This window comes from Eptatretus burgeri, chromosome 5 (genome assembly GCF_056783735.1).
Source record: "Eptatretus burgeri isolate ZD-2024b chromosome 5, Ebu_testis_v1, whole genome shotgun sequence".
NCBI classification, from domain to species: Eukaryota; Metazoa; Chordata; class Myxini; order Myxiniformes; family Myxinidae; genus Eptatretus; species Eptatretus burgeri.
In genome coordinates, this window is record NC_140965.1 from 46,248,077 (window position 1) to 46,274,927 (window position 26,851).

The 26,851-nt window shown below is 43.6% G+C and overlaps 1 protein-coding gene across 7 annotated transcripts; it reads right to left on the reverse strand.

The window, feature by feature from the left end:
• Positions 1–214: 214 nt before the first annotated feature.
• On the reverse strand, positions 215–26,408 carry ZCCHC17 (zinc finger CCHC-type containing 17). Of its 7 annotated transcripts, none has more exons than XM_085881697.1 (9): positions 26,279–26,408; positions 22,782–22,955; positions 15,859–15,920; positions 15,662–15,719; positions 11,410–11,510; positions 8,384–8,478; positions 3,798–3,898; positions 2,944–3,071; positions 215–1,054 (listed from the first exon to the last, which is right to left on the reverse strand). In XM_085881697.1, exons 3-9 carry the CDS (start codon positions 15,898–15,900, stop codon positions 845–847), a joined length of 735 nt encoding a protein of 244 aa, XP_085737823.1. In that variant the 5' UTR covers positions 15,901–15,920; positions 22,782–22,955; positions 26,279–26,408; the 3' UTR covers positions 215–844. The 7 variants fall into 7 exon arrangements, with proteins under 7 accessions (XP_085737823.1, XP_085737821.1, XP_085737826.1 ...); XM_085881695.1 differs by having other exon boundaries at positions 26,244–26,401; XM_085881700.1 differs by having other exon boundaries at positions 22,782–22,839; positions 26,244–26,387.
• Positions 26,409–26,851: the final 443 nt, after the last annotated feature.

A 26,851-nucleotide genomic window follows, 5' to 3' on the forward strand; every position in this document is an offset into this window, starting at 1 on the left:
ATAAAACCTTCCTTTGCACACCCTGAGTACAACCACTATTCTTCAAACTCATTCTATCCAGTGGTTCAGGAGTGCATAGACGACAGACAGACACAAACGTATACATACAGACACACACATCTCAAATTATTGTATGATAACAACAGACATTATTAGACATTGGACAACTTTCATCAACTTTAGATCCCAGCATCACAGAGCAAGTGCTCAGATGGGAATTCCAAACACACTTTTAATTTGTATTTTAAAAACAAAAAAGCATGAATAGATTGGAAGGGATACAACGTAATGGGTGATATGCAAATGCATTGGGTTTTATGCCCGTCCTGTCCCACTCATGTTTGTCTCAAACGTAAAAACATATAATATCCAGGAACCGCAGATGAGATAGAAAAACAAATATATACAAGGAAATTGTGTCAAAGTTAATTGATTTATTGCAGGCAAGTTATGGCAAGGCGGCAAGTGGTTCGAATAACATGGACCGGCCTTGAAGCATGCATTTCTGGCAAAAAAGAAGAAATGAAAATTTATTTTAAATGGCCCCCTCAGTAAGAACATGTTGATGATTCTCCCACCTTGGGAGCTGATGCACTTCCCTATCATTAGTGACTAAGAATAGCCATGATTCCACAAATTCCTCTTCGAAAAATGAGGTTGTTCACGATTTTCATGGAAAAATAGCCATCACTCTCCGAAGTTCCTCCCTCCCTTCGGCTTTTCCTTTTCCTCAGTGCTTTAAAGCTATGGAGATGGCACAGAAACATCTCTTAATCACAAAACCACGAGCTCATCTGACAAGGTCTTCAACGGTTCTCAATAAAAAAAAATTGGTTCAGACCTTTCAATCACCGCTGCTGCTTCTGTGCTTTTTCTTGTGCGACTTTTTCTCACACTTCCTTTTCTTATTATCCCTCTTCTTCTTCTTCTTCTCCATTTTGCATTTCTTCCGCTTATGCTTGTGTCCATTATCAGCACTTTCCTCATCTTCTTCCAAAGAAGAATCATCCCTTGCAGTCCTCTTTTTTCTTTTTTTCTGTCTCTTTTCTTTTACCTGGAAGGAAAATAGAAAAATTGGAGTGCTTGAAACCCCAAAATTAAAATTATCCACATGTTTGCCTAATCCTCAGATGGTGTCTTTTTTATTTCATTTTTGTTAAAGTACAAAAAAAGTGCTGGTTGGGGATACACCAGACACACAGGTGGCCAAATGACCATTTCCGATGAAATTATCTTTACTGCAAAATAATTTGTCCAACATTGAAGCTTTGAATGATCAAAACAATCCTTTAAGTTTCAGACAATGTTGACCTAGGAAAAGCATTATGTACAAGTGAGCGTTGGGGCAATGAGTTTGAGGAGGGGTTGTGAGGATGAAGGGAGGTTGTGGGAACGTGAATGATTTTCAATTTGAGTCGCATCGTTGTATGACTGGAATCTGAACTCTAACCCTCACAAACAGATGTGAAACTCTTAAGTCTGTAAATTCACTGAGCATGCATTTGGTAAATACACTGCTAGATTTATCTTTATATTTTGGTGTTCGAATGAAAAAATAAATATCATCCTTCGACTTGGACAGATTAATTACAAATCCTTTCCCACCCTTTTCCCTAAAATTAGATGAGGGCATGTTGAAAAAGCAATGCCTCCCATTTCTTTTTCTCCTAAATAAGTTAAGACATTTGAATGAAACAAAGTACAATCCACGCAATAGTTCTTCCTGCCATTGAGTGCAAAGTTTCATGATTCCGACATGAGATGTCTCAGTATTACGTTAGTCAAGATGGCAGAGGGTGGCATGACGTCATTGCTGTGAAGCGTGGCGCACTTGAGATGAGAGTTGGGATGATTGAGTGGAGATGACATGACTGGAGATCAAATGACTGAAGATGAAATGACTGAAGATGAGAGTTTGGTGCACCATTACAATCCTGAGAGTAAGAGATGGTCAATGGAGACCGCCACAAAGGCTCACCAGCCCTGACTTCGCTGCCATAAGATTTTCATCTTTTCACAAAACTTAAAGAAGACCTTTGTGGAGAACATTTTTCTTCTGACAATGATGTCAAGGCCACTGAGAAGCACTGGTTAAGTAAGCAGAATGCACAGTTCTCGTGTGACAGTTTCACAAAACAATTTGAACGTTGGGAGAAATGTGTGGACCACAGTGGTGATTATGAGAAATAAATAAGCACCATAGTAGAATAAAGATTGATGTTAGTTCCTGTCCGTTTCATTCGAATATATTTACCCGTTTTGGAGAAAACTTGCAGGAGGCATTAATTTTCAACATGCCCTCATACATAAACTTACTCATAACCGATGGAATGAGCGATATTTGTTCAAGGTCACAAAATACATCGCTTCAAGCAATCTGTTTCGACTCGCTTTCACAAAAAAGGGAATAACTTAAGTGAGGAGTTGGAGCATGGACATTTTACTGCATTCTGAGTTCTTCTGGTGCAACAAAGGAAGCCATTCCAAAGTCCAGTAAAAGGAAGAGAACGAGTGACAAGTTCTAGCCTTCAAGCACCCTTTTGGTTGCATTACATTCAATCTGTAAAGAGTTACTTTCAAAGATATATTTCATACCAAAAGGGCCATTTCCTTGCCAGTATCTTCAGACCTCTTACCATCTGCTCGCAGAACTTTGTCGCTGGATTTCATTGTAATGCTTACCTCTTACCAAAAGTCCGCAAGGTATTACATCTAATAAGTGGAGTCTTGTATTGCAAAATAAATATTCGGACAAAAGCCAAAGCAACGTGTCGAAAATACATGAGACAACTTCCTTTAATGCACGATGGGCATTGCAAGCCCAGAACATCTCACTGAAGTGCTGCCCTCAACTGAGTACCGTGTTACTATACACAGCATTAGCAAACTGTTTTCGATTGATGATGCATTGCAAAAACAAGTGCAGTACATGTGTGCACGAACCTTGTGTGCCTTTCCTTTATCAGGTGAAGGCTCTGGGAGGTGGAGTAAAGTGTTGGGTAATTCATCATCAGGTATGAGTTCATACTTTGTGCCACCAGGGACGACGTAGCAGTCCTTTGCAAAGTGCCCTATGGGCAGGTATGTTGGGAAAGAGACTTTCCTACAGGCAGATGTAGCAAGAAAAATAAATAAATGAGTACATTTCCAGGTACACCTTTTTAAAGGCTTTATCACCTGGCTCAGGTTGTCTACTTACTCAGGAATGCATGTGATGTTGTAATGCATTATATTACATTCCTGATTTCCGAAGATGAAAAAGGAATACTTTTGTTCAAAAGCAGAAAATAAGAATAGTGTGTCTAACAGGATGATGCAGGGGTAGCGGATTTACCATTGAGCCTTCGAAAGTGGGTTAGATTCTTGGCCCGACTATAATAATGAACTATCAGATTGGCTCTATGCATGCAGGGTGTTGCATTGTAAAGTTTCGTCCCTCAGATGGACATTACGGTGGGGAACATCTGTTAGCATTAGTTGGTGGACGTTAAAGAACCTACGGCATCTTTCGTGAAGAGTAGAGTTATCGTAGGCACCCTGAACAAAATCACAAATTCCTGCCTTGAATACCTGAGAAATCAGAAGGCAAAAAAGGCAAACTACCCATTGCAATCATGCACCATGAGTGCTTTGGCAGCAATGAACCTGCCTTCAGGCAGAGTACCAGAAAGAAAAAGAATGATCAGAAATATGTGGAACAAGTTTCATAAAAATTTACGTTAATGGTTTACAGAATGACATTGGATCAGCGAAGATGGGTCCCCAATGGTAAACAGACACCAGGACATCATGCGTACCTTTACAACCACACTTTGTGCACACCGTATTCAGCACCGCCTCCAGTGTGATCAACTCCATCTTGTGGCCTCTGAACTGCTGTCGCCTTCGCTCATCCTGGCTTCAGGTATACACACAAGGCTGGATGTGAGCTTGCCATCAGCAGGAAACATGAGGACATTTATATTTCAACCAACAACATGAGGAGTGAGGATGATGAAACTGATAATGAAAAATAAAAAAGGGCAAAAAATTTATGTTCGAAGCCTATGTTGATACAGATGAGGGATTTAAAAAAATCAAAAACAAGGCAAAGATCAACGAAGGATGCTTAAAGTCCACAGTAAAGGATGGCCACAATGGTTCAAGAAATGAAAATGTAGGTTATGTATTTTTCGAAATTCAAGTATTGTCAAGTTTGTGGTGGAGGGAGCAACACTTAGATTAAGGCCTTTGACACAGTGTACAACCACATTTAAATTTAGAACTTCTTATCCTGTATTGTATGTTTGAATAACACGAGTCAATGCAAAATGTTGCTTGCAAGGGAGACGGGAGGTCGTGTAATAAAAAATACTGGGTTAAGGTGTCTCATCTCATGTTCTCCACTGTAAACTCAGGTGGTGTAGCGGTGTGACATCACGTTCCCTTTCCCCATACCTCCAACCAAAAAGGGAGGATGTGATGACTTTTTGGAATAATTTAAACCTCCATGGAGCTGTCTGTTTAAGGGCGAGAGGCAGGGGTTTGTTCAAGGCCTGGGGCAGATACTGGATGGAGGCCTCAGGTGGAGATTGCTTGGATGCTGCATGACAGGGATTGGGAAAAGTGCCCGCTCTGTGATTGTGAAGGAGAAAGGAGGAAGATGTCAAACGGAGGGGGCTGTGTTTCACTCTAGGAGTGGATTTCAATCCTGTCGACCGTGCATCCTTCAACCACCGTCCCTTCGGCCTGCTATATCCTCTCCCACTTGATACCTTCCAGTGTAGCAGTCTTCTCTCACTTGCCACATGTTCTGCAGTAGTTACTGGCCAGTTGAGGACGATGCTGGAATATCCTTTAAACACTGCCCAAGTCGTGTGTGTGCGTGGGTGTGACCTAGTGGTGAGGGGGTAGGGGGTGGGGGTGGAAATAGGTTTATTTATTGTGGTTTTATCATGTGAATTGTTTTGTATGCCATGTCCTTGTGAAATAAATAAATAATTTATTTCTTTAGGAACAGTGCATACATCATGTTGCTGCCGTTTTGTTAAGCAGACAACAGAGTTCATTTGGGGTCCATTGAGGATTGAAAAATTGTAACTTGGTTCGCTAAATGATGGGGGATTTGCCCGCCTATTCACAGGCATGCGGTAACTGCTCGATATCGACTTGTGAAGAAATGCTTCAGTTCAGTCATCGTCGGGTTTCGGCCCCAGCGTGCGGCATAGCCATAGGAAAGTGGTTGCGTTAATTTTGGACGGCTGTCATCCACACAACAGTATATATAATTAGTAAGGAAAAAAATCCTTACTAATTATATATTGCAAAATAAATGTTGGCATTATCTGGGTGATTGCAAGATTCTCGTTCCAATAAACATTCAAATGGCCCTCATATATGAAAGCAAAGACAGATGTCAGAGGACGTTTATCTGGAAATAAAATACAAATAAGAAAAGATGGAGGATGGAAAAAATTACAACTACTCAAGATTGGTGATACTGTGATAGATTCGGCGTCACTTAACAGCACCACCGTCTCTGGGGTTATAACGCCGGCTGATTCGGCACAGGTCTCGGGTCACGCGCCTCGGATCGCGATACCAAAGTACACCTCGGCCTTACCAGTTGGGGAAATAGATCCCAGCTACAGACTGGGTTTGTCAGAGACCGAGCGAAGTCTGTCAGTCTGTAGCCCATTTGGTTTTAAATACAAATCAAGCGGATTGTGCCTCAGCACGGCACGATTAAACTTAAGGCGGCAACGTTCATATGAATCAGTCAGATTTATTGGGGACACCTCGGGGAAACACAACACAAGCAAAGCATTCACGAACATTATCATTCATCTATAACCCGCTCTTAACGAGGGAGCTACGGATACGGGTTTCGAAGGGGGCCCTAGCGAAATAAACCTTAGACAACACGCAGACAAGACATGGAGTACTTGGTAGTGCCTCATGGATGAGAGGAAAAGTGTCAAAGGCACGAATGTGGCTCGTGAGAAGCCAATGTCAATGGATTTGAGCGCCCAAGCTCTAGCACACCGCGTGGCAAAATTGCGCTCGTACGCCTATTCTCGGCAACGCTCGCGCACGCAGCGTGGCAAGATGGCGCTCGTTCTCTTATCGGCACCGCTTGCGCACGCAACCTCGGCGTGTCCAGCCCCTGTAAGGTCGACGGCACAAGACAGTCAGATCTATGGTGGGTTCCAGCTGGCTTTTCACAAGGTCCAGCATACAAATTCAGGCCTGGCCTGTTCACCAGACGAGGCCAAATCGGGGTGTTGGGCTCCGCAGGCGGATCGATGGGATCACAAGACGTGTCGAGCCGTGCAGCGAGTTAGGACAGTCAGAGGCTCCGTGACTGGACTCAGGATCAACCTGTGGATGACCTCAGGCTGGATCCATAACCGAGGTGGAACAGCCGGCCAAACCACTCTTCACAAAGCCGATCGCCGACTCACACAAGCCGTTCCTCCCTTGCCTTTCTGGGGCTCGCTCTTCTGGAACGCCTCCGGGGATACGTGATTGGTCCATCCCTAGAGTCCGCAGCCGCTCTCCACCAATGGGCTGCCGACACGTCTCGCCAACCGACACTTTCAGAGCGCTGGGCGGAGGCTAGTTAGAAGGGGGGAAGGAAAAAGAAGCAAGGCGCCTCTCGGTACACCACCACTGTACGAACACTGGACAGCCTGCTACACCTCCCGACACACATGTAATGTCCGATTACCAAACAAGGGGGGATCTGGGCTAATCCTATATTTAATAACCCACTAAGGGCCCATTTCCGCAACAATACAACATACAGAGACACTGTGTGAACCAAAGGTGCGTCGGACATGCCTATGAATGTGGGAGAGCCTGGTTTGCTTCTCGGGGGCTCATGAAGAAGTTGATCTTTCGATGAAATTTTTCAGTCCACAAGCCATTCCAAGCTAACTTGGAGATTCTTTTTTTTGCTTAGCTCATATTTAAAGTGAAATTTACAAGATAGCATCACATGGAATCACCGACCATAACAATGATCACAAATAAAGAGACTTAGCTGGGCTGATATGATAGCCTAGCCTCGAGGAACACACATTCGCCTCCCAGCTATCTTGCCTGGGGGGTTCGAAACTCAACCCAGCTTTAAACTGCCTTGGTGTTTCGCAGGCAGGGTAAGGCATCAATGTGTGCTCCGTCCATCAAATGGATGTTAAAATTGGTGTTCCGTCTGCCAGCATTGGTGGATGGATGTTAAAGTGTCCTTCCATGAAGAGAGTAGGTGTGATAATCGTCAGCACCCTGAACAGATTACAAATTCATGCCCTGACTGCCCGGAAGGCAATGGCAAACCAACCTGTGCCAAGAAGCTGCTTCGGAAGCACCGATGCTCTGTAAAGAGTAATGAGGATGTCATCATCATCATCATCATCATAATCTTCAATCACTTGGCAATGGTTTGGATTTGGTTACTCAGGTGGCACAGTAACAATGGGCCAATGTCAAATGAAAAGTCGATATTGGACCAACGTTGTTTTGATCATCTGGAGAATGGTGGTCTGTTGTTGGCAGTTACAGCCAATTAAAAAAACGATGTTGGACCAAAAGCCATTGGTAGCCACAAGACCAACGATCTCTTTCAGTCTTAAAACCAATACTGAATCAACATTCGCTATACTGGTCCAATGTAGCTGTGCCAGTTGGGTAGGAATCCCATCAATCTATACCACGCAATCAAAAGGAATAGGGAGAGGCTAATCCAGTAGGGTAAGGGGGAAGAGGTGTCAAATCCCTCACAACCCTCTTTCAGGAAAATATACATATCATTTACCTTAATTAAATATTAACCCTCTTACTCAAAAGTTGTTAAACATGTTTATGTTCAATTATCACTCTGTACTTGTGATTTGCCTTTTAATTTAAAGTTTTTATAACACAAAAGCAAACATTCCTCTTCCCCCCCCCACCCAGCCACCCTCCTCTCTCTTTCCTCCCCTGTCCTTTCTCTCCTCTTCTCTCTCTCTCCCTCCCCCCCAATCCCTGCCATGCTCCCACCCTCTCCTCCCCCACTCACTTTCCTGATGTGGTCCCCCCTTCCCTCTCCTCTTCTTCATCCTTCCTCTCCATATTTTCAACATGCTTGATATAGTGCTCACAATACAAACTAATTAAATCTTCAGGAAATACTTTCATGTTAATGCCTCTTCAGAAACATCTTAAAATTCTAAATCCCACCCTCCCCAATTCACCCCTTACATTGTTGCCTTCTTCACCAAAGAGGGTGAACATACAACATTCAAGATTGGTATCAAAATACCAGTTTAAAATAAAATCTTCTGTGAAAATTGGTCGTCATTCACATATATTCAATTTACCAAATGCCGCTTTTGCATGGGGTAATGCAAGTGAAACTGCTGACCTTCCGACTAAATTGTTGGGGTCCAGGTCTTTGCCGGTGGCCTGATTCACAGTTTTCATGGACAGTGCAATCTTTACTCCCTTGTCATCCTTATTCTGTTGAGACAGGAGATCAGAGTACATTGCTCTTGGAAAAAGGAGATGGAAAGATATTATTGAGGAAACTGTAAAATCTGAGAGAGGGGAAAAAAAACAATATTGAACAGCAGTCCTTTGTTTCGTATAGAGTACAAGGAAAGGCAATTTAATGATATTCTAGACCCGTGCTTCTCAACCAGTGGGCTGCGGGCCCACCGTCCACAGGTGGGCCACGAGGTCGGCAAAAAAGAAAAGAAAAGAAGTATATAAAAAGGGTCTGATCTTACAGTGTAAGACTTACACGACACAGCTGCAATTCAGCTAGGTTTGTTTGTACTTCCGTATTTCCGAAACCGTCTAGCGAGCGCACGCGCGAGAGAGATAGATTGAGTCATTTTGTGCTTACATACGTCATGTTTATGCAGTGGTGGTTTACGCGCGTTCGATCTACATGTAACTGTGATGTGAACGTACTATATTCGTGTGTATGTGTGTATTGTGCACGTGCGCATATATGTGATGTGTGTGTGTGTATGCATGTACGTGCCTTGTACTTAGTTCATGCGTTCATGAACTTGAATTTTTTTTGTAAACTTTTCAACTTTCGCGGATAATTTCTTGAACCGAAAATGGATCGATTTTTGAAACGAAAGTGTGATGGAGAAGACAAATCTGCTACGGAAAAATCTCGAAAGGTTGTGGTGAGGAAATATGACCCCGATTACATTAAATACGGATTCACGATGGCAGGCAGTGATGTTGAGCCAAAAGCACAGTGTGTTGAATGCGCTGAAATCCTGTCAAATGAGGTGCTTAAACCGTCAAAGCTTCAGAGACACTTAAACACAAGACACCCGAATAGTGCAGGTAAGCCAAAGGAATATTTTGAGAGGAAAAGGGCTGGACTTCAGGCACAGCAGAAAGTGATTACAACATTTACAACTCAGTCAAAATCAACATTGAAAGCTAGCAACATGGTTGCTGCTCGTGTTGCTCGTAGCAATAAAAGCTTTCACAATCGCGGAGGAGCTTATTTTACCCAGTGCTGTTGATATGTGTCAATAAATTCTTGGAGAGGCAGCTGCAACCAAACTTCAGTCAGTATCACTCTCTAATGATACTGTGATGTATCATTAGAGAGTGATGATGATAGAATTGTTGAAATGAATGATGACATTGAATGCCAACTGGTGGAAAAAATAAAGGCCAGTCCGTATTTTTCCATTCAGTTGGATGAATCTACTGACATTAGCAATAATGCTTTATTGCTAGTTTTCGTGAGGTACTGCGGGAACAGTGATGTTCATGAGGATCTACTGTTTTGCAAAGACCTTCCCACAAAAACAGCTGCAGATGATGTAATGCTCTGCCGTGACAAATACTTCACTGACAAGAGTATTGATTGGAAGAACTGTGTAGGTGTGTGCACAGATGGTGCTGCATCAATGACAGGAGTCCATCGTGGTGTTGTAAAACAGATCCAACAGAGGGCGCCAGATGCCAAGAAGACCCACTGCTTCTTACATAGAGAAAATCTGGCAACAAAGCAGATGTCACCAGAACTGAATGAAGTCATTAATGTAGCTGTTAAAACTGTGAACTTCATCAAGAAGAGTGCATTCAACTCAAGGTGTTTTGCTGAACTGTGTGAAAGACTTGATTCTGATCACTTGCAGCTTCTGTACCACAGTGAGGTGAGGTGGCTTTCAAGAGGACGTATGCTTAATCGCCTCTTTGAACTGAGGCATGAAGTCCACATGTTCCTTGAAGAGAAACACATCACTTGCTGATCATGACAGTAACGATAACTTTTGTGCCAAATTGGCTGACCTGTCAGATGTGTTTGACCAGTTAAATTAGCTCAACATATCAATGCAAGGTAGGAACAGTTCAATGTTCTTGGTTGCTGACAAAATTGAAGGCTTCAAGAAAAAGCTTGTTCTTTGGAACAGAAAAGTGAAGGATGGACGACTTGAGATGTTTCCACTTCTGAGTGAAACTTTGGAATCCACTCCTCATACAGACATATCTGGGCTCGTAATCCAGCATTTGACCGAGTTATCACAAAAGTTTGCAGACTATTTTCCAGAGGACCCAATGCAAGGAAACCTTTGGATTTTGAACCCTTTCTCAGTGGATCCTGCTTCAGAAGATGTGGCCTTTTCCGTTGTACTTGAAAATGAACTGATGGAACTTTCTGCAGACAGTAGTCTGAAGCTTCAGCATGCACAAGTAGACATTCCTTCATTCTGGATATTGGCAAGCAGTGAATACACTTCTTTGTCAAAGCGTGCCATCAGATTTCTTTTACCATTCATCACAACCTATCTCTGTGAATCGGGCTTCTCGACTGTAACTGTGACAAAATCAAAATCACGAAATAGTCTAAAAACAGACACTCTGAATGCCACTTTGTGTGTGAGCCTGTCCCCCATCAAACCACGACTTGACCATCTTATTTCCAAGAAGCAAGCTCAAGTGTCTCATTAAAGGTAAGCATAATGATTTGTTTTGGCATTAAGTTTTATTGCCATTTTTCTCATTACGATTCTGTATGATGGGCCTCGAAAATTTCCTCAGAGCCAGAGTGGGCCTCGAGTTGAAAAAGGTTGAGAAGCACTGTTCTAGACAGAGGTTGCATAAATCCTTGCAAAAGTAAATACAACTCGAAACACAAATCTAGGGACGGACTGGTTTGCTCCTGTAAGTCCCAATATAATAGATAAATCACAGCTACCAGGTATGCAGATGTTAAGATTCATAGACTGCAGCTCAGTAGATCACATGTTGGCAAATCTCACAATGGGGAATACAAAAGAAACACAAACCAAATAATATGCTCAGGTATAATCTTTGCACAATGCAAACCGAGTAGTTGGTACTCATTATTGGACACGTCACTCGCAAACAGTGGTGTAAAAAAGAAAATGGTATGTGAAAGTCATGAACCTCCATGCTAATGACTTTGCACCAGACCTTCTCCCCCACGTCCACCACCTCCGAGGGAGAGTCAACATGAGAAGCCAACATGTTGGACTTGTGCACGAGGCCTGCAAAACAATTGACTAGTTAGAAACCACAGCACTTCTTATAAATACCTTTGCTTCCTCACTTCCTCTGCTGCACCCATTTTCCTCCTCCACCATTTCATACTTTTACTCTCTCACACCTTCTAATGTCCCAAAATTATTATAAATTTAAAACAAACAAGTCTGAAGACGACGATGGTTCATATTATGCATTAAAAAATATTGTCATCCGAGCTCTCAAAGTTTGGGCAGTCATATGATTTTTATGTCAAAATTCGCAATTTTCTAAGTTCGTGACCTTGACCTTGGGACGAAAATGAAAAATCGAGCTCTGTGGGGCTATGCAGGTGCCATTGGGCTAACCAAATACCAAAACCCCTGCCAGATTCGACAAACCCCCTTGGAGAAGATGTAACTTGAAATCGGCTACCCCCTAAAAACTTGTTTTTTGGGCGTGGCTCTGCCCATAATGGGTGCAGCACGCCCATTCTCAGGAAAACACAACTAGATCATGATACAAACCTCTCACCCAAATTTTATCAAGATCGGATCAAAACCGACGGAGCTATGCTCGGGACAGACAGACAGACAGACCCCCCTAAACATGTTAAGATTCATGTTAAGACAGACACAGTGACACACCCATAACGAAGGTGGTGGTTATTTACTGACTCGTGAACCAATAAAGAACTCAAAAGGTTTAATACACCATGTCGCAAAAACTACGAAGCAGTGAAAAATATTGCTGCGGTTGTCTCCAAGGCAATGGCACCCAACATACAGTGATTCCAAGGCAGCTATTTCATTAGTATGTGTATTAGTTAGTCCTTTCCATATGTCTAGTGGGAATAGGGAATGTCTCGTGAATTATGTCTAGTGAAAACATAACCTCCCTCATCTTCGGTGGTGAAAGGTTTTTTAAAAAAAAGAAAAAAAAAGTTATCAAGTTTTCTGAAATACTTTGCACATCAAAGTGAGTAGGCATGGCAGAGAGCAGGGAGAGAAGGTGCATGGAACTGAAGAGAATCCAGACTGTGGAATTGGTGAGAAAAAAAAGTGAGCAGACTGATGCTGAGGGTGGTTGATGAAAAATACGGAACTGCAAAGGAAGAGGCAGATGGTGAGGATGAAGAACTGTCTTCAGCAGTGTTTCTCAACCGGGGTTCCCCGGAACCCTAGGGTTCCGCAAGAGGTCGCTAGGGGTTCCGCGAGAAACAGTAATAAATAAGCTAATGTATTTTTGAGTAGTTTTTGTTTGATTTGATATTCGTAATTTTACTACACATGTACGGCATATTGTTGGAAACTCCTTGGTTATTATAATAGAGGCTTCAACCTCATATTATTTAAAATTATAACAACCAGAGGGAATGTTATATTATAACAACCATAACAACCACGAAGCGCGATGGACGCCTGGAATAACGACTCGTCATTGAACACGGCACACGGCCTGTACGTGATGACGTCACTAATGATGACGTGGTCTGTCTCATTGCCAATAAATTTGACAAAAAGGGGGTCATTTTTTCCTTAAACCAGGTATCCAAAAATATATATATATATATATATATATTATATTTACCACGTGAACTACGATAAAAATATAAAAGAGCTAGATATTAATAATGGTATATAATAATTTTTATGCAGGGGTTCCCTGAGACATGAAAACTATTTCAAGGGTTCCACAAGGGTAAAAAGGTTGAGAAACGCTGGTCTTCAGATTAAATGACACAGAAAATTCAACCCAACACAGAGAATGCTGAATGCCTGCAAAGCAACCTTATGCAGTCATTGAAAGAAGAGGCGAATAGGAGTGACTCAGATGGTGAGATTGAAATTGGTGCTTGCGCGGAAAGCAAAACTGTTAGCGATTGTGACAATAGATCAGATGGTGGATCGGTGCCAAGATCGGAACTCAATAAAAACAGAGCCTTACTCAGAAAACAAAAAAGAGGAGGTGGAACAAGTTTCATGATTCTTCATCATCCTATGACAAGTCAGATGACAAATCCAAAAGTAGTGGTGGTAAACATAAAACGTCACCTGGAAGGGCAGATAAGAAGTCCAAATAAAAGAACCAATGCAATTATAAAGTAAGAAAGAAGAGGAGGCACGAGGTTCATGGTTCGTCAGATAAGAACCAACCAAATTATAAAGTCAGAAAGAAAAAGAAGAAGAACGAGGTTCATGGTTGTTCAGACAAGAACCCATGGAATTATAAAGTCAGGAAGGAAAAGAAGAGGAGCAAGGTTCATGGTTGGACAGACAAGAACCAACCAAATTACAAAGTCAGAAAGAAAAAGAAGAGGTGTGAGGTTCATGGTTTTTCAGACAGGAAACAATGGAATTACAAAGTAAGAAAGAAGAGGAAGGCCAATGCTCATCATGCTTGTAAACCTCTAGGATCAACGCAGCAGGTGATGATGGAGGGGAACGAGCAGCACGAACATGCTGCATACAGAAATGGAGATTGAGAGACCATGAGAGGGATGGTGACGGGGATGGATCAAAACATAGGAGACATGTTGATTTTGTAACAAGTGAGTGGATTGCGAGGTGATTAACATTCTGAGGTCTGTTATGATAAGCAGTGGGGCACTGCAGAAAGGAGTCATGATTATAGTAATTGGAATTATAGCGATGGAAGGGCGAGTAATTGGAGTTATCAGAACTCCACACTACTGGTAACTTTGGCACCACCATCGACTGGACACGGAACCTGATTAGCAGCGTGGAATTGAGTGTAGAATTTTAAAGGGGAAGTTCTGTGACATGGATTGATGACAGCAATGGAGAGAGATGCAGATGCCTGTGGGTCACGGCAAATTTGATCGAGCAAGGGAGTGTGGACAGTGGCGCATAGAGCCAGGAGAGCCCATGCGACTGAGCCCCCCTTGGAGATTAAATGCCTGGAAAGCAAAGTGTTGAGGTGCCGGGAAGGGCACAATTTGGCGATGTGATTGTAGTCCTGGGCTGCAATTCCGGAGGGCTTGGGTCGGCGGTGTGTACAGCGCAGGATGTGTGAGGCCTGGTTAACAGGATCACAAACTTTGGTTAAGCTATGAAGCAATGAAGGAGTTGAATCATAAAGATTAGTACTGGGGGGGGGAAGTTTCAGATCCATTGGGGTGGTTGAACAAGCCCAAATTCAGGGTAGTTGCTGCAATTGGGATAGTGCTGGTGATAAACCACATCATCAGTGGTTTCAGATTAGAATGAGACAACTGCTTTGCAACATTTGGGGAGGGGGGGGTGTCTAAATTGAGATGATGGTGGTGTTGTTGCCCCATGGTGATATGGCATCGCACCTGGCCGTCATTGCACAGGGGAGGAGTTTTTGCTCCTTGTTGTCCTTTCCACCCCAACCTCTCTCAGGTCTATGAAGCACCTCATGGCGACTACATCCTCATCCTCACTTTGAACAGTCAGACGTCAAAGCCACCACACTGAAGCTTCTTGGAAGCTGAGAAGAGAGCAGCTCACATTCTGCCAACTTACCCTACCTGTCGTCACCTGCATCATGTATTCCTTCGACGCATACTAGACTCTTTGGCATTGTGCCATGTCATTGAAACTGAAGGCCATTTGCCCACTATTCCATTGGTGAATATTTGGAACTTGTAATTTGTGCCTAACTATTTCTCTCCAGGAGGCAAACCGGGGTGATCACAACGCTTGTTTTCGTTTACCACCTGTACTTGCATCTGACAGCATAGCGAATGCAAAAAAAAAAAAAAAAAGTCATAAAGGACAGATGACAGAGGGACAAAATGGTAAAAATAGGGTCAAAAGGGTTGATAATTTTAGAAACAGACAAAGGGAAGGGTAGACATCGTCTAACTATTACTTTACGCTTATGAGAGACATTAACTTTAAGGAAATAACTATACTACATGAAGCATCCACGCACGCACGCACGCACGCACGCACGCACGCACGCACACACGCACACACGCACGCACGCACACACACACACACACACACACACACACACACACACACACACACACACTCTGTTAAGTAAAATAAAACAAAATGATCCAAAAACAGAATGTGCAAACCAGGTTAATATAGATATCAATTGATGCAGATGGACAATTGAATGTGTTTATTAATCTAAAGTAATCAAAAGTCAGATTTTACTGCAAAAAACAACCTTGGATTACCTTGCTTCCAAAAACCAGGTATACGAACAAAAGCTCCATAAGCTGTCACCGTTGCAACCTGATAAAACAAAGGGATAAAAACAATATTCCTCATCAGTATTGCAGTAATAACCTATCAAATGCCACCAATTGGCCAGTTCAAAGTCCAGAAAATAACATCCAATATTTTGTGGTGTTAACGGAAATATGTTAGTCACCTCTCCTTGAAAAACTGAATAAAGCTCTGGCAAGTTGTCCATCACAATTCGTTTTCAGATTGCTGTGGAATGTAGAGAGAGTAAATAATGTATTTTTTTTTTAAATAAAACATAAAGACTTTCTTTGTAACGAACTTCACACACACCACACACATCAAGAGCGAATCACGTCTCCTCACTCGTAATTGGAGGGAACAACCAATCAGCTCTCACCAAATAAATTATCCCCAGTACAGGTGCCTCGGATGTTTGAATTGAACCTCCTCTGCTCTTCTAGCCAAAAAAAGCTGCATAAAGTAACTAAGAAAAGCAACCAAGAAAATCTACACAAGTTAAGCTACACAAGGTCAGCCCCTCCGATCCGGCAGATGAGAGGTGCGTTTGTACGTTACTCTTTCGCAGCCAAACCGTAGCAGCTACAATTCTTTATTGTTATTCCTTCTTCTTCATCCATCACAATCCCACAAGTTAAGTAAATTGTCAAAAGATGTCGTGATGGTAAGCAATCCTTAAGAGGATGGTGGTTGTGGTGAATTGAGGTGAATTGAGGGACATGACGCGGGATCACATGTTGTGCGTCTCGCGTATAAGGGGAGGTCTCCGCGGCACGGGGTGATTGTCCCCGGGGCATTGCCATTTACATCGGCTGTTCACTTGGTGCTCATTGACTGAAGGTGCTCATTGACTGGTGAGAATGGAGATTATATCGAACTCCGTGCTTACGCGGATTTATTCTGCGATGATTAATTGCACATGTATACGTTACTGCTTATGTACTCCTAGCTGAACCTGTATTCCCCGGTGTGCCCGCAGAAGCGGCTCCAATCAAATGGAATAAAGCCTAAACTCTGAAGGTTCTTCTCTCGCTCTCATTTCAATTTATTCCATTTGGTTTTCTCGGCTCTCTCAACCAACGATGGACATGATCTACAAACCAGAGAGGTTCGACGCAGACCCAAACGCGACTGACGCAGAAATGAAATGGTCACATTGGTTCTGTTCCTTCTCACACTATCTGACCATCATCGAGGAGGGAGCTGACAAATTTGCCGCTCTCGTGAATCATGTCTCGCCCAGCGTGTACAGGCTCTTCTCGGAGTGCGACACTTACGAAGCAGCGATCGACGTGCTGCAGGCGCTCTACCTGAAGCCCAAGAACGAGGTATACATACGACATCTTCTCAACACACGCAAGCAAGCAGCCGGGGAGACAATCGATCAGTTCCTGCAAGCTCTGAATCAGCTGGGAAAAGATGGCAGCTTCCGGGCCGTAAGCGCCGAGGAACACCGAAAGGAAGCGACACGGGAGGCATTCATCCAAGGACTCAGATCAGCCCACATACGGCAACGCTTACTAGAGAAAGCGCAACCCACTCTTGACAAGATAGTCGATCAGGCACGAGCGATGGATACGGCTCAGCAGCAATCTGAGTCATTTGGGACACCGATGCTGCTAATGAACGCTGCTACGATGGGAACCCAAGGAACCCCACTGGCACAGACACAGCCAGACAAAGGGGATGGAGAAACACCCGAGGAGCCGGATACCCAGGCCACGTCAAACTCCTCAGCAACTGCTCCGGTTGGTAAATGCTTCTTTTGTGGGTACAAAAGACACCCTCGTCAAAAATGCCCCGCCAGAGATGCCACATGCATGAATTGCGACAAGAAAGGGCATTATGCCAGGGTATGTAAATCTACTCTAAGGAGAAATAAACCCACTTCTGCGGCTCTCTACTCGTAAAATAAATTAACTGCAGCCTCCCCGGGGAATCTATCCAAGGCTATCATCAACGTACGAATTAACGGGCATATGGCTGAGGCACTGATTGATACCGGTAGCTCTGAAAGTTTCGTCAACAGCTCGCTAGTAAAGGGCAGGAAATGGATAATCCACCCGACAGACAATACGGTATGCATGGCCGCCACCTCACTACAATCCCGCGTACGAGGGTACTGCATGTTGAATTGGACGTAAAAGGGTACACGCATCGGGATGTAAGGGTACTGGTGCTTCGTGATTTGTGCGCAGACGTAATTCTGGGTCATAATGTCCTCAAGCAGCACACGAGCGTCGAAATACCCTTTGGAGGAAGCAAACCTCGTCTAATTTTAAATGCGTTGACCACCGCGGAGGTGACGTCCCCCCAGCTGTTCGCTAACTTGTCGCCGGTCTGCAAACCGATAGCGATTAAATCGCGGCGATATACCACTGCTGACATGAATTTCATCACTTCAGAAACCAAGCGATTACTGGAAGAAGGAATTATAGAACCGAGCGATTCGCCATGGCGCGCACAGGTGTTAGTAACCAGCAGTCAGAACCATAAGAAACGAATGGTTGTCGATTATTCCCAAACGGTCAATCGCTTTACCCAACTCGATGCCTACCCCCTGCCGCGCATAGACGAGATGGTCGAACGCGTGGCCAATTATAAGGTATTCAGCACCATCGACTTGCGAAGCGCCTATCATCAAATTCCCATCCGAGAGGAAGACAAACCTTACACCGCATTCCAGGCAGGGAGGTGCCTCTACCAATTCAGGAGAATACCTTTCGGTGTCACGAATGGGGTAGCTTGCTTCCAACGGGTTATGGACGACATCATCTCAGATGAAAACCTCAAAGTCACTTTTGTTTACGTGGACAATGTCACAGTGTGTGGTAGGGATCAGGGGGAACATGATATGAATCTGGACAGATTCTTGAGCATTGCTAGAAAATATAATCTGACTCTCAACTACGAGAAATGCGTATTCTCGGCAAGGTCAATTGACCTTCTCGGCCACACGATAGCCGACGGCACAATTAAGCCTGATCCTGAACGATTGCGCCCACTTCGTGAGCTACCACCACCTCAGGACTTGCAGACAATGCGCCGGGTGATCGGCATGTTCGCTTACTATGCGAGATGGATTTCGCAATACTCCGAGAAAATACATCCCCTAGTGCATTGCAAAAACTTTCCACCAGATGCCGATGTTGTAAGAGCTTTCCACAGCCTCAAGGATGATATCAGTAAGTCCGTGGTTTTATCGATCGATAGCTCGGTGCCCTTTGTGGTGGAAACCGACGCTTCAGATCACGCGATAGCTGCTACACTTAATCAGTCTGGGCGGCCGGTCGCGTTCTTCTCGAGAACTCTCTCTAGAAGCGAGCAGAGACACTCAGCGATAGAGAAGGAAGCGTACGCCATCGTCGAAGCGCTGCGGAAATGGAGACATTTTTTACTGGGAAACCACTTCACGCTCGTTACAGACCAACGATCCGTGGCATTCATGTTTGATGGGAAAAATAACGGGAAAATTAAGAATGAAAAAATTATGAGATGGCGGATAGACCTAGCTTGCTACAGTTACGACATTGTTTACCGGCCCGGGAAGGAAAACCCTGCTGCAGATACCTTCTCTCGGGTCTACAGTTCGGCAACAATCAGTCAGGCTTTGCAAGACCTACACGTGTCTCTCTGCCACCCAGGGGTAACCAGAATGGCACATTTCGTGCGCAGACAAAATCTTCCCTATTCTGTTGAAGATATTAAACAAATGAATGCTTCATGCCCTGTTTGTGCTGAACTAAAACCCAGATTCTATGGCGCGGCATCTGGCAGACTGATCAAGGCCACTTCCCCCTTCGAGAGACTAAACATCGACTTCAAAGGGCCCCTGCCGACCGAGACAGACAACAGATACATATTCACCGTTGTTGATGAATATTCAAGGTTCCCTTTCGCATTTCCGTGCTCGGATATGACCTCGGGCACTGTCGTGAGATGTCTCTCTGACCTCTTCGCTATGTTTGGGAAACCTTCGTACATACATTCAGACAGAGGGCCGTGTTTCATGTCGGCCGGGCTAAAACAATTCCTACTAGAGCTCGGCATAGCAACTAGTCGAACGACGGGTTACAACCCACAGGGTAACGGGCAGGTGGAACGGTATAACGGGGTTATTTGGAAAGCCGTAACTCTGGCGTTGAAATCAAGAGGACTGGGCCCCGAGCGGTGGGAGGTTACCCTTCCCGACGCTCTGAATTCCATACGCTCTTTGCTCTGCACGTCCACCAATGCATCTCCTCACGAACGAATGTTTACTCACCAGCGACGTTATGTTGACGGTCAAACGGTGCCCAACTGGCTGACCCATCCCGGTACAGTGTTCATGAAACGCCCGGTACGACAAAGCAAGTATGAACCCCTGGTGGAGGGGGTCGAACTCATTGACACTAATCCAGAGTATGCTCATGTCAGGCTCCCGGATGGCAGGGAGACCACTGTGTCGGTTCGCCATCTGGCTCCCTCAGGTACTCCTCCCGCAGGTACACCACCTTCTGGCACTCCTCCTTCTGACATCCCCTCCCCAGGTGTTCCCCCCCCAGGAACTCCACCGGGCGACGGGGCTGCCGCGTTCCACCCGAGAGCGATCGAGGAGTCATCCCCGGCACAAGTCGAGGCTCACCAAGAGGATCGGGAGTCTCCCTCAAGTGAAACTGCCGTTTACTCCCGGAGAGGTCGACGAATAAGGCCCCCTCGACGACTCAATCTGTAAAGGGGATTATCGGCATTCTCGCTGCTCATGCTCCTATATGCTCATTATATCATATATCGATGCTCATTACCATGCTCCTACAACTCAAAATAATCACTGCTTGGCATGTATGCTTCTGTAGATCTATTAGTCCGCGTTGCTTGAAATGTATACTCCTATAGTGCTAAAGCAATCATGGTGTGTAAGTTGGGCCCCTAGTTGCATTTTAAAGGTGGGGAGAATGTGGTGAATTGAGGTGAATTGAGGGACATGACGCGGGATCACATGTTGTGCGTCTCGCGTATAAGGGGAGGTCTCCGCGGCACGGGGTGATTGTCCCCGGGGCATTGCCATTTACATCGGCTGTTCACTTGGTGCTCATTGACTGAAGGTGCTCATTGACTGGTGAGAATGGAGATTATATCGAACTCCGTGCTTACGCGGATTTATTCTGCGATGATTAATTGCACATGTATACGTTACTGCTTATGTACTCCTAGCTGAACCTGTATTCCCCGGTATGCCAGCAGAAGCGGCTCCAATCAAATGGAATAAAGCCTAAACTCTGAAGGTTCTTCTCTCGCTCTCATTTCAGTGGTGTCATATTGTGGAATCTTAAAGTGGTGCAATTCCGACCTTATTTGTTTTGTTATTTGTTGAGATTTCATCCTTGTTTTTACTTCTTTTGTTTTTTTTTCCTTGTTTATGCAATTTTTTGTAAAACATAAAATGCCTCATGTTTTATATATTTTGTTCCAGAAAATTAGAGTATGGTAATACTCTTAGGATAATACTGTACTCCGTGCTACTGTTGTGGACCGGGTCTCGGCGGCGAGCACGACCGCTAGGGGGAGCAGTAGAGTTGGCTCCACCGAACACCCGGAATTTAGGTCGTACCTTTCAGATAAATCCGAAAGCTCACGGGTCCCTTATCAGACCGAAGATCGCCAAGAGGTCGACCACGTGGGATTGGGTCAATTGCCTATTTCAATATACCTAAATACCCGCGCAGTCTAACTACCGGGGAACCACATCCTCGGCTGACTCTGTCCGATCCGAGTCGCAGGTAATGGCTCGGATCCGGCGTAACCGAGCGGAGTTACCAGAGCCACACCGGACCAAATGAACAATTTGCTGCTTCGCTATTTTCAACACGCACCATGCTAAGCCAATGAAAGAAACACAGAAACGAGCTGGTACATTCAACAAAAAGGGGAATTTATTTACAACAATAATTGGGGAACGAGGGGACCAACAATAATTGGTAAGGGCAAAGTTATCCGAATAAAGAAAGGCAAATAATGTACAAGGAACACAGGCACTGAACAGTTTCTACTTATCAGACGGGGCCCATGGACACGCACGCACGCACGCACGCACACAAACACACACACACACACACAAATACCCAGAAATGGACCCCATCGGGTCTTCATTGAAGGCCTCCAGCTCGAGGAAAGGTGAGCTGGAGACCAGAGCTAGCTTGGACCTGTCCGCCTCATGCGGTCTTCAACATTCTGGCTCGACGGGACCTGAACCCGCAACAACAATGCCACTCCAAGCGCAGGGATGGGGGGTGAAGGACGGACGCCAACCAGCACGAGGGCGGACAAGGCAGCGAGCGCCAGCAGGCAAGGCGAGGTGATCTGAAACGATCCGAGACGATCCGGCAGGCAAACCCCAACTGCCCCCAGTCGGATCGCGCCGATCAATTATTCACTTCCCGTCCAGGGGGGAGGGGACTCCCTCTCGTAACCCACCCCCCCTCACTGGACGGTTTTGGTGTGCGATCCGCTCGTTGCCCCTGTGATTGGCCAAAAGGGGCGCCAAGTCCACTGATTGGACTGGGGGGGGCGTGGCGGGCGTCACAGCGGACCGCCCCTCAAACAGGAAGATGAGTAATATTGTCCTGCGTTGGCTCCCATTGGCCGAACGACGGCAAACTTGCTCGCATCTCTCTGATTGTTCGAGAGAGACGCCAAGTCCTTCATTGAACTCTGCCCACCGTGAACGTTATGGCGTCAGGATGGAGCGAGGCGAAGGTGTTGTTGTGAAAGCGAAGATGTAAAAGAAAACCCTGACTATCAAAATAACTCCGCAGCACACGAACATTTAATCACCCATTAGACACAGGGGATGTATTCTAACTATACACATATACTTAATGAAATAACTGAGCTACGGGGACCTGTCTGTTGTGTGCTCATGGCTGCCAGATTCGTAACACTACTACAGTATTCCATGATACTGCCAGACTCTGATTCCATGGTACAACAATTCAGATCAACATTTGTGTCTCCATAGTATACACACAACATGGGATATGTACATGGGATATAAAGTCAAGTAAACACACTATATGTGCTGCTTTATCACCACTCGACGTGCATACATACCTTGGCTTGTTATGTCACACGAGGAAGGGCCGCGTCTGTAGGGGAAAGTTTCCCGATCCTTGGATGCAGGACGGGGACACCGGAATATGTTGTCACCCTCACGTTGCATCAATGTCAGAAATACTGCTTGATTGATTCGTGGTGAAAAAGGAGGTAATGGTATGGTGCTGCCACCTAACATGAACAGCAGTTTTACTTAGCACCAGACATGGTAAGCATGGCTCATCACCAAAAGGGAAGCAAAAATGTAAAAAGAAAGCAAAGATGCACCAAAAGGGGAGGGTACAATTTTTTTGAATGGGCGGCCATATTTTTTTTTTCGGGTGCAATTTTTTAAAGCAATAAAATCCTTAATGTTTCGTATATTTTGTTATTTTGTTATGGATTAAATCAATCTATATTATTAAATTTGAATATTATTATATTATTTTATTAAAATATATTATATTATTAAAATAAATATTATTAAATTTGACTTATGGTACATTCTACCCCTCCCCTCCACCCCCTCCCCCTCAATCCTGGCTTCTGGCTCAATCCACAATGTGAATTACCATATATGCGGAAATGTCAATGTCATTATCGTTTTAAAAATAATACAATGCTTAATGTTTGATCCATTTTGTTATGGATTAAAACCATCTATGTTATTAAATTGTTATAAATCTTGTTTCAGTTGATGTGGGGGTTGGGTTGGATATGTATCGCTTTTGGAATGCTTCTGTCCACTGTCCATTTCCACCCCCCCCCCCCCTCATGATCCTGGGCTGGTTTGGTTGTCCACATTTACGTTTGATTTATTTTCGCAATAAAACAATTAATATTTTACATATTTTAAAATTTTGGGTTCCGTGCACTAGCCCAGAGACAAAGTAACTTCTTTACGTTAGAATCACCATCACGGCTTCAGCAGTTATTGAGGTAGGTTGGGCTACAGTTTAACATTGTTTTGAGAGGGTAAGAAACAGAAGTACAAACTGGTGATTTAGCGATCTCTCCATGTGGTACTTTAGCGATGTATTCTGGCATCTTTTTAAGTCTTGGTAGTTCAGAAAAAGCTCGAGAATAAAAAATTGTGGCTTTTAAATGCTTATGACTTCACTCAATAGTAGTTGATGAGCATAACATTGTGCACACATTTGAATGGGTGGTCATTCTTTTCCCACATCATCCCTTAAAATGGAGTGCTACAGAACTCCATGATATCTGTGCAGTGTCTGTGTTGTCAATGAACTACTCCGTCAAACTTATGCGACATGCTACCAAACTTCTGGGATGCACCTTCCACTCCCTTCGTGGCCTTTGTCCTAAGGGTATTTCTTTTATTATTTCTTTGAAAAAAGAAAAACAATTTTTAACCTTAAATGTACTTCAATTTCTTATAAAAATGGAATACCATGAACATTACAAATCATTTTGCAAAATAAATGTTTGAATTCTGCTTGGTGTAAATCATGACAAGATGGCAACTCATGTACTTTATCCTCAATTAAAACAAGCCGGTCTCTGTGGCGACGTGTGCTGAGGTGTTTTGAATTGTAGAACGGCAGTAGTTTGGAATTACGTGGAGGTGAGGTTTTAATAATGTGGTGGTGAGGTGGTTTTAATAATGTGGTGGTGTTTGTCGCACTGTAGCGACGTGTCGTGAGGCGAGCATAACAAGCTGATCCACGCTAGTGTATCAATATCCCTAATAGCTACAGTATGCATGCAGATCACTTAGCATTCACCCTTAAAAATCAGAAGTCATTCCATTATTAGTCCAGTCCCAAAGGAGATGCGAGACTATTGAAATGCCCGTGCACGCATGTGCGTGTGCATGTGCGTGTGCATGTGCGTGTGCGTGTTTTTATACATCTTTGCTTTAAAAAAGTTTTTCTCAGCAACCACTTGTCTGATCGATGCAAAACTTTGAACGTAGGAAGGACTCCACATGGAAAATATTTTATTGCTAACTCTGATGTCATAGGTCACATGGTATGGCAGCCATATTGGGTTAAAGGAAAAAAAAGTTGGACATAATTTTCTCTGAAACCGCTCAACGGGAAAAATTGAAACTTGGCACACGTCATCAACTCCCCATGGGGTTATATAAAGTGACAATGATGATGTCATCGTTTAAGTGGTATTCCAGCCATAATTGGTTGAATTGAGATATTTATCCCAAAAAATCTGAAACTTCTTATATCTGAACGATGACCGGATGTGAGTGAAGAATTAAATTTATGACGTCATAACCCATGCCAAGAAACTATGCGACATAATCAGGTGGATGGATGATACAGGTACATGGGCCATAAGAGTAGCGTGTTCAGTTAACGATGAATATTAATATAATGTGTTTTTGGTCAGAATAAACGCACGAGGTGAGACTATGTGCTCTACGAGAGCCGTTCTAGTTACGATATGTTTTCTTAAGAAAAATACAGAATTATACGCAGTAAACCAAACGGCAGATTTCATTGATTATTCACCTTCCGTACCCTCGTCATCGTTAGTGTCGACCTTGTCGTTTTTAGATCCTCATGGAGGATCTCCAAGTCTTACTCAGGTTGTTCTTCATCTTCTTCTTGTGGACTTTTTTGTTTCACAGCCTACAGTTTTCATCGAAACTTCCTGAAACTTGGCATATATGTGTAAAAATACCCTGCGCAGACAGTAACCATCTCCGATTTTGAAAATTCCTCCTAGAAAAAAAGTTATGACGTCAAAATATCTCCGCTAATGGAAATCGCCAAAAAATTATCTCCGAAACTAGGCAAGCTTTTTGAATTCTGTTGCGGGAATCGAACAGGGAATTAGCAGAGATGAATTACCGCACATATTATACATCTCTATGACGTCATATCAATTTTTGTGACGTCATTCCTATTTTGTGACATTATTTGTTTCACAACCCAGAGTTTTCATCGGATCTTTGTGAAACTTGCCATGTATATGCAGAAAGCCCACGCGCAGGCAGTAACCATCTCCGATTTTGGAAATTCTTCCTAGAAAAAAAGTTGACGTCATAATATCGCCGCTAATGGAAATCGCCTGTACCATTATCTCCAAAACTAGTCAAGCTGTTTGAATTTTGTTTGCGGGAATCAAGCCGGGCATTAGCACAGATAATTTATCGCAAACCTGATACATCACAATGACGTCATATTCGTTTTTATGACGTCATCATTAAGAGGACGAGGATCTCAGCTCATTCGAGCTTGTTGTTCAGAATGAACGCACGTGGTGAGACTATGTGCTCTCCGAGAGCCGTTCCAGTTCTGATATGTTTTCTTAAGAAAAATACAGAATTATATGCAGTGTACCAAACGGCAGATTTCATTGACTATTCACCTTCCGTGCCCTGGTCATCGTTAGTGTCCACCTCGTCGTTTTTAATCAAACTAATAGTGTAATCACTGAGTTAAAAACAATCCGTGTTAAACCTCGGCCTAGTAGACGTAGTACGCCGCGTCTCACCAATATCCAGATAACGATCCAACTGACTCACTCGCCTTCAGATCAAACCGTCATCATCATCATCATCATCATCACAGAGCATTAAACTTTAAATTCCTCAGCAGTATGAGCAGTTTACACCTTTACACTCTGCATGTGGCGTTTTTTTTTTTTTTTTGCTTTGAGCGTTATTTCAATTATTAATTTTTTTTTCCTCAAGTTACTTAGGACCCTCACAGAGTAAGTAGCAACTTTTGTCTTGTAATCGAATTTCAAAGACAGTTGACGAAAAGGAAAAAAAAAAAAAAGAGACTCCACGAACCAATCTAAATTGCTATACACCTCAAAGAGCATCGGAGGCGTATGTACAATTGTTTCTTCGAAAAGGAACAAAATTCAACGAAACGTGTAACTTGTGATATGTAAATGAACAAATTTTGCCAAATTGTGAACCATGTATGATGGTTATTTGAGAGAGGTGTGTAGTATTTGAAGTCCAAGGTTTACACCTCCTCAAATATCTTTCTTCATATTCACAGATGTTTAAAAAAAAATATATTTTTTTTTTTACAAAATGCACAACATGAAATACTTTTTAAAGCAGTAATTTTGGTGTTCAACCTTATACA

Excerpts from the sequence above, each read along its gene's own strand:
- ZCCHC17 (XM_085881697.1), bottom strand. The coding sequence starts at position 15,900 with ATGGACAACTTGCCAGAGCTTTATTCAGTTTTTCAAGGAGAG. Across the intron at positions 15,720-15,858 it reads ATTCAGTTTTTCAAGGAGAG|GTTGCAACGGTGACAGCTTA; the intron begins GTGACTAACATA and ends TTGTTTTATCAG. Across the intron at positions 11,511-15,661 it reads ACCTGGTTTTTGGAAGCAAG|GCCTCGTGCACAAGTCCAAC; the intron begins GTAATCCAAGGT and ends ATTGTTTTGCAG.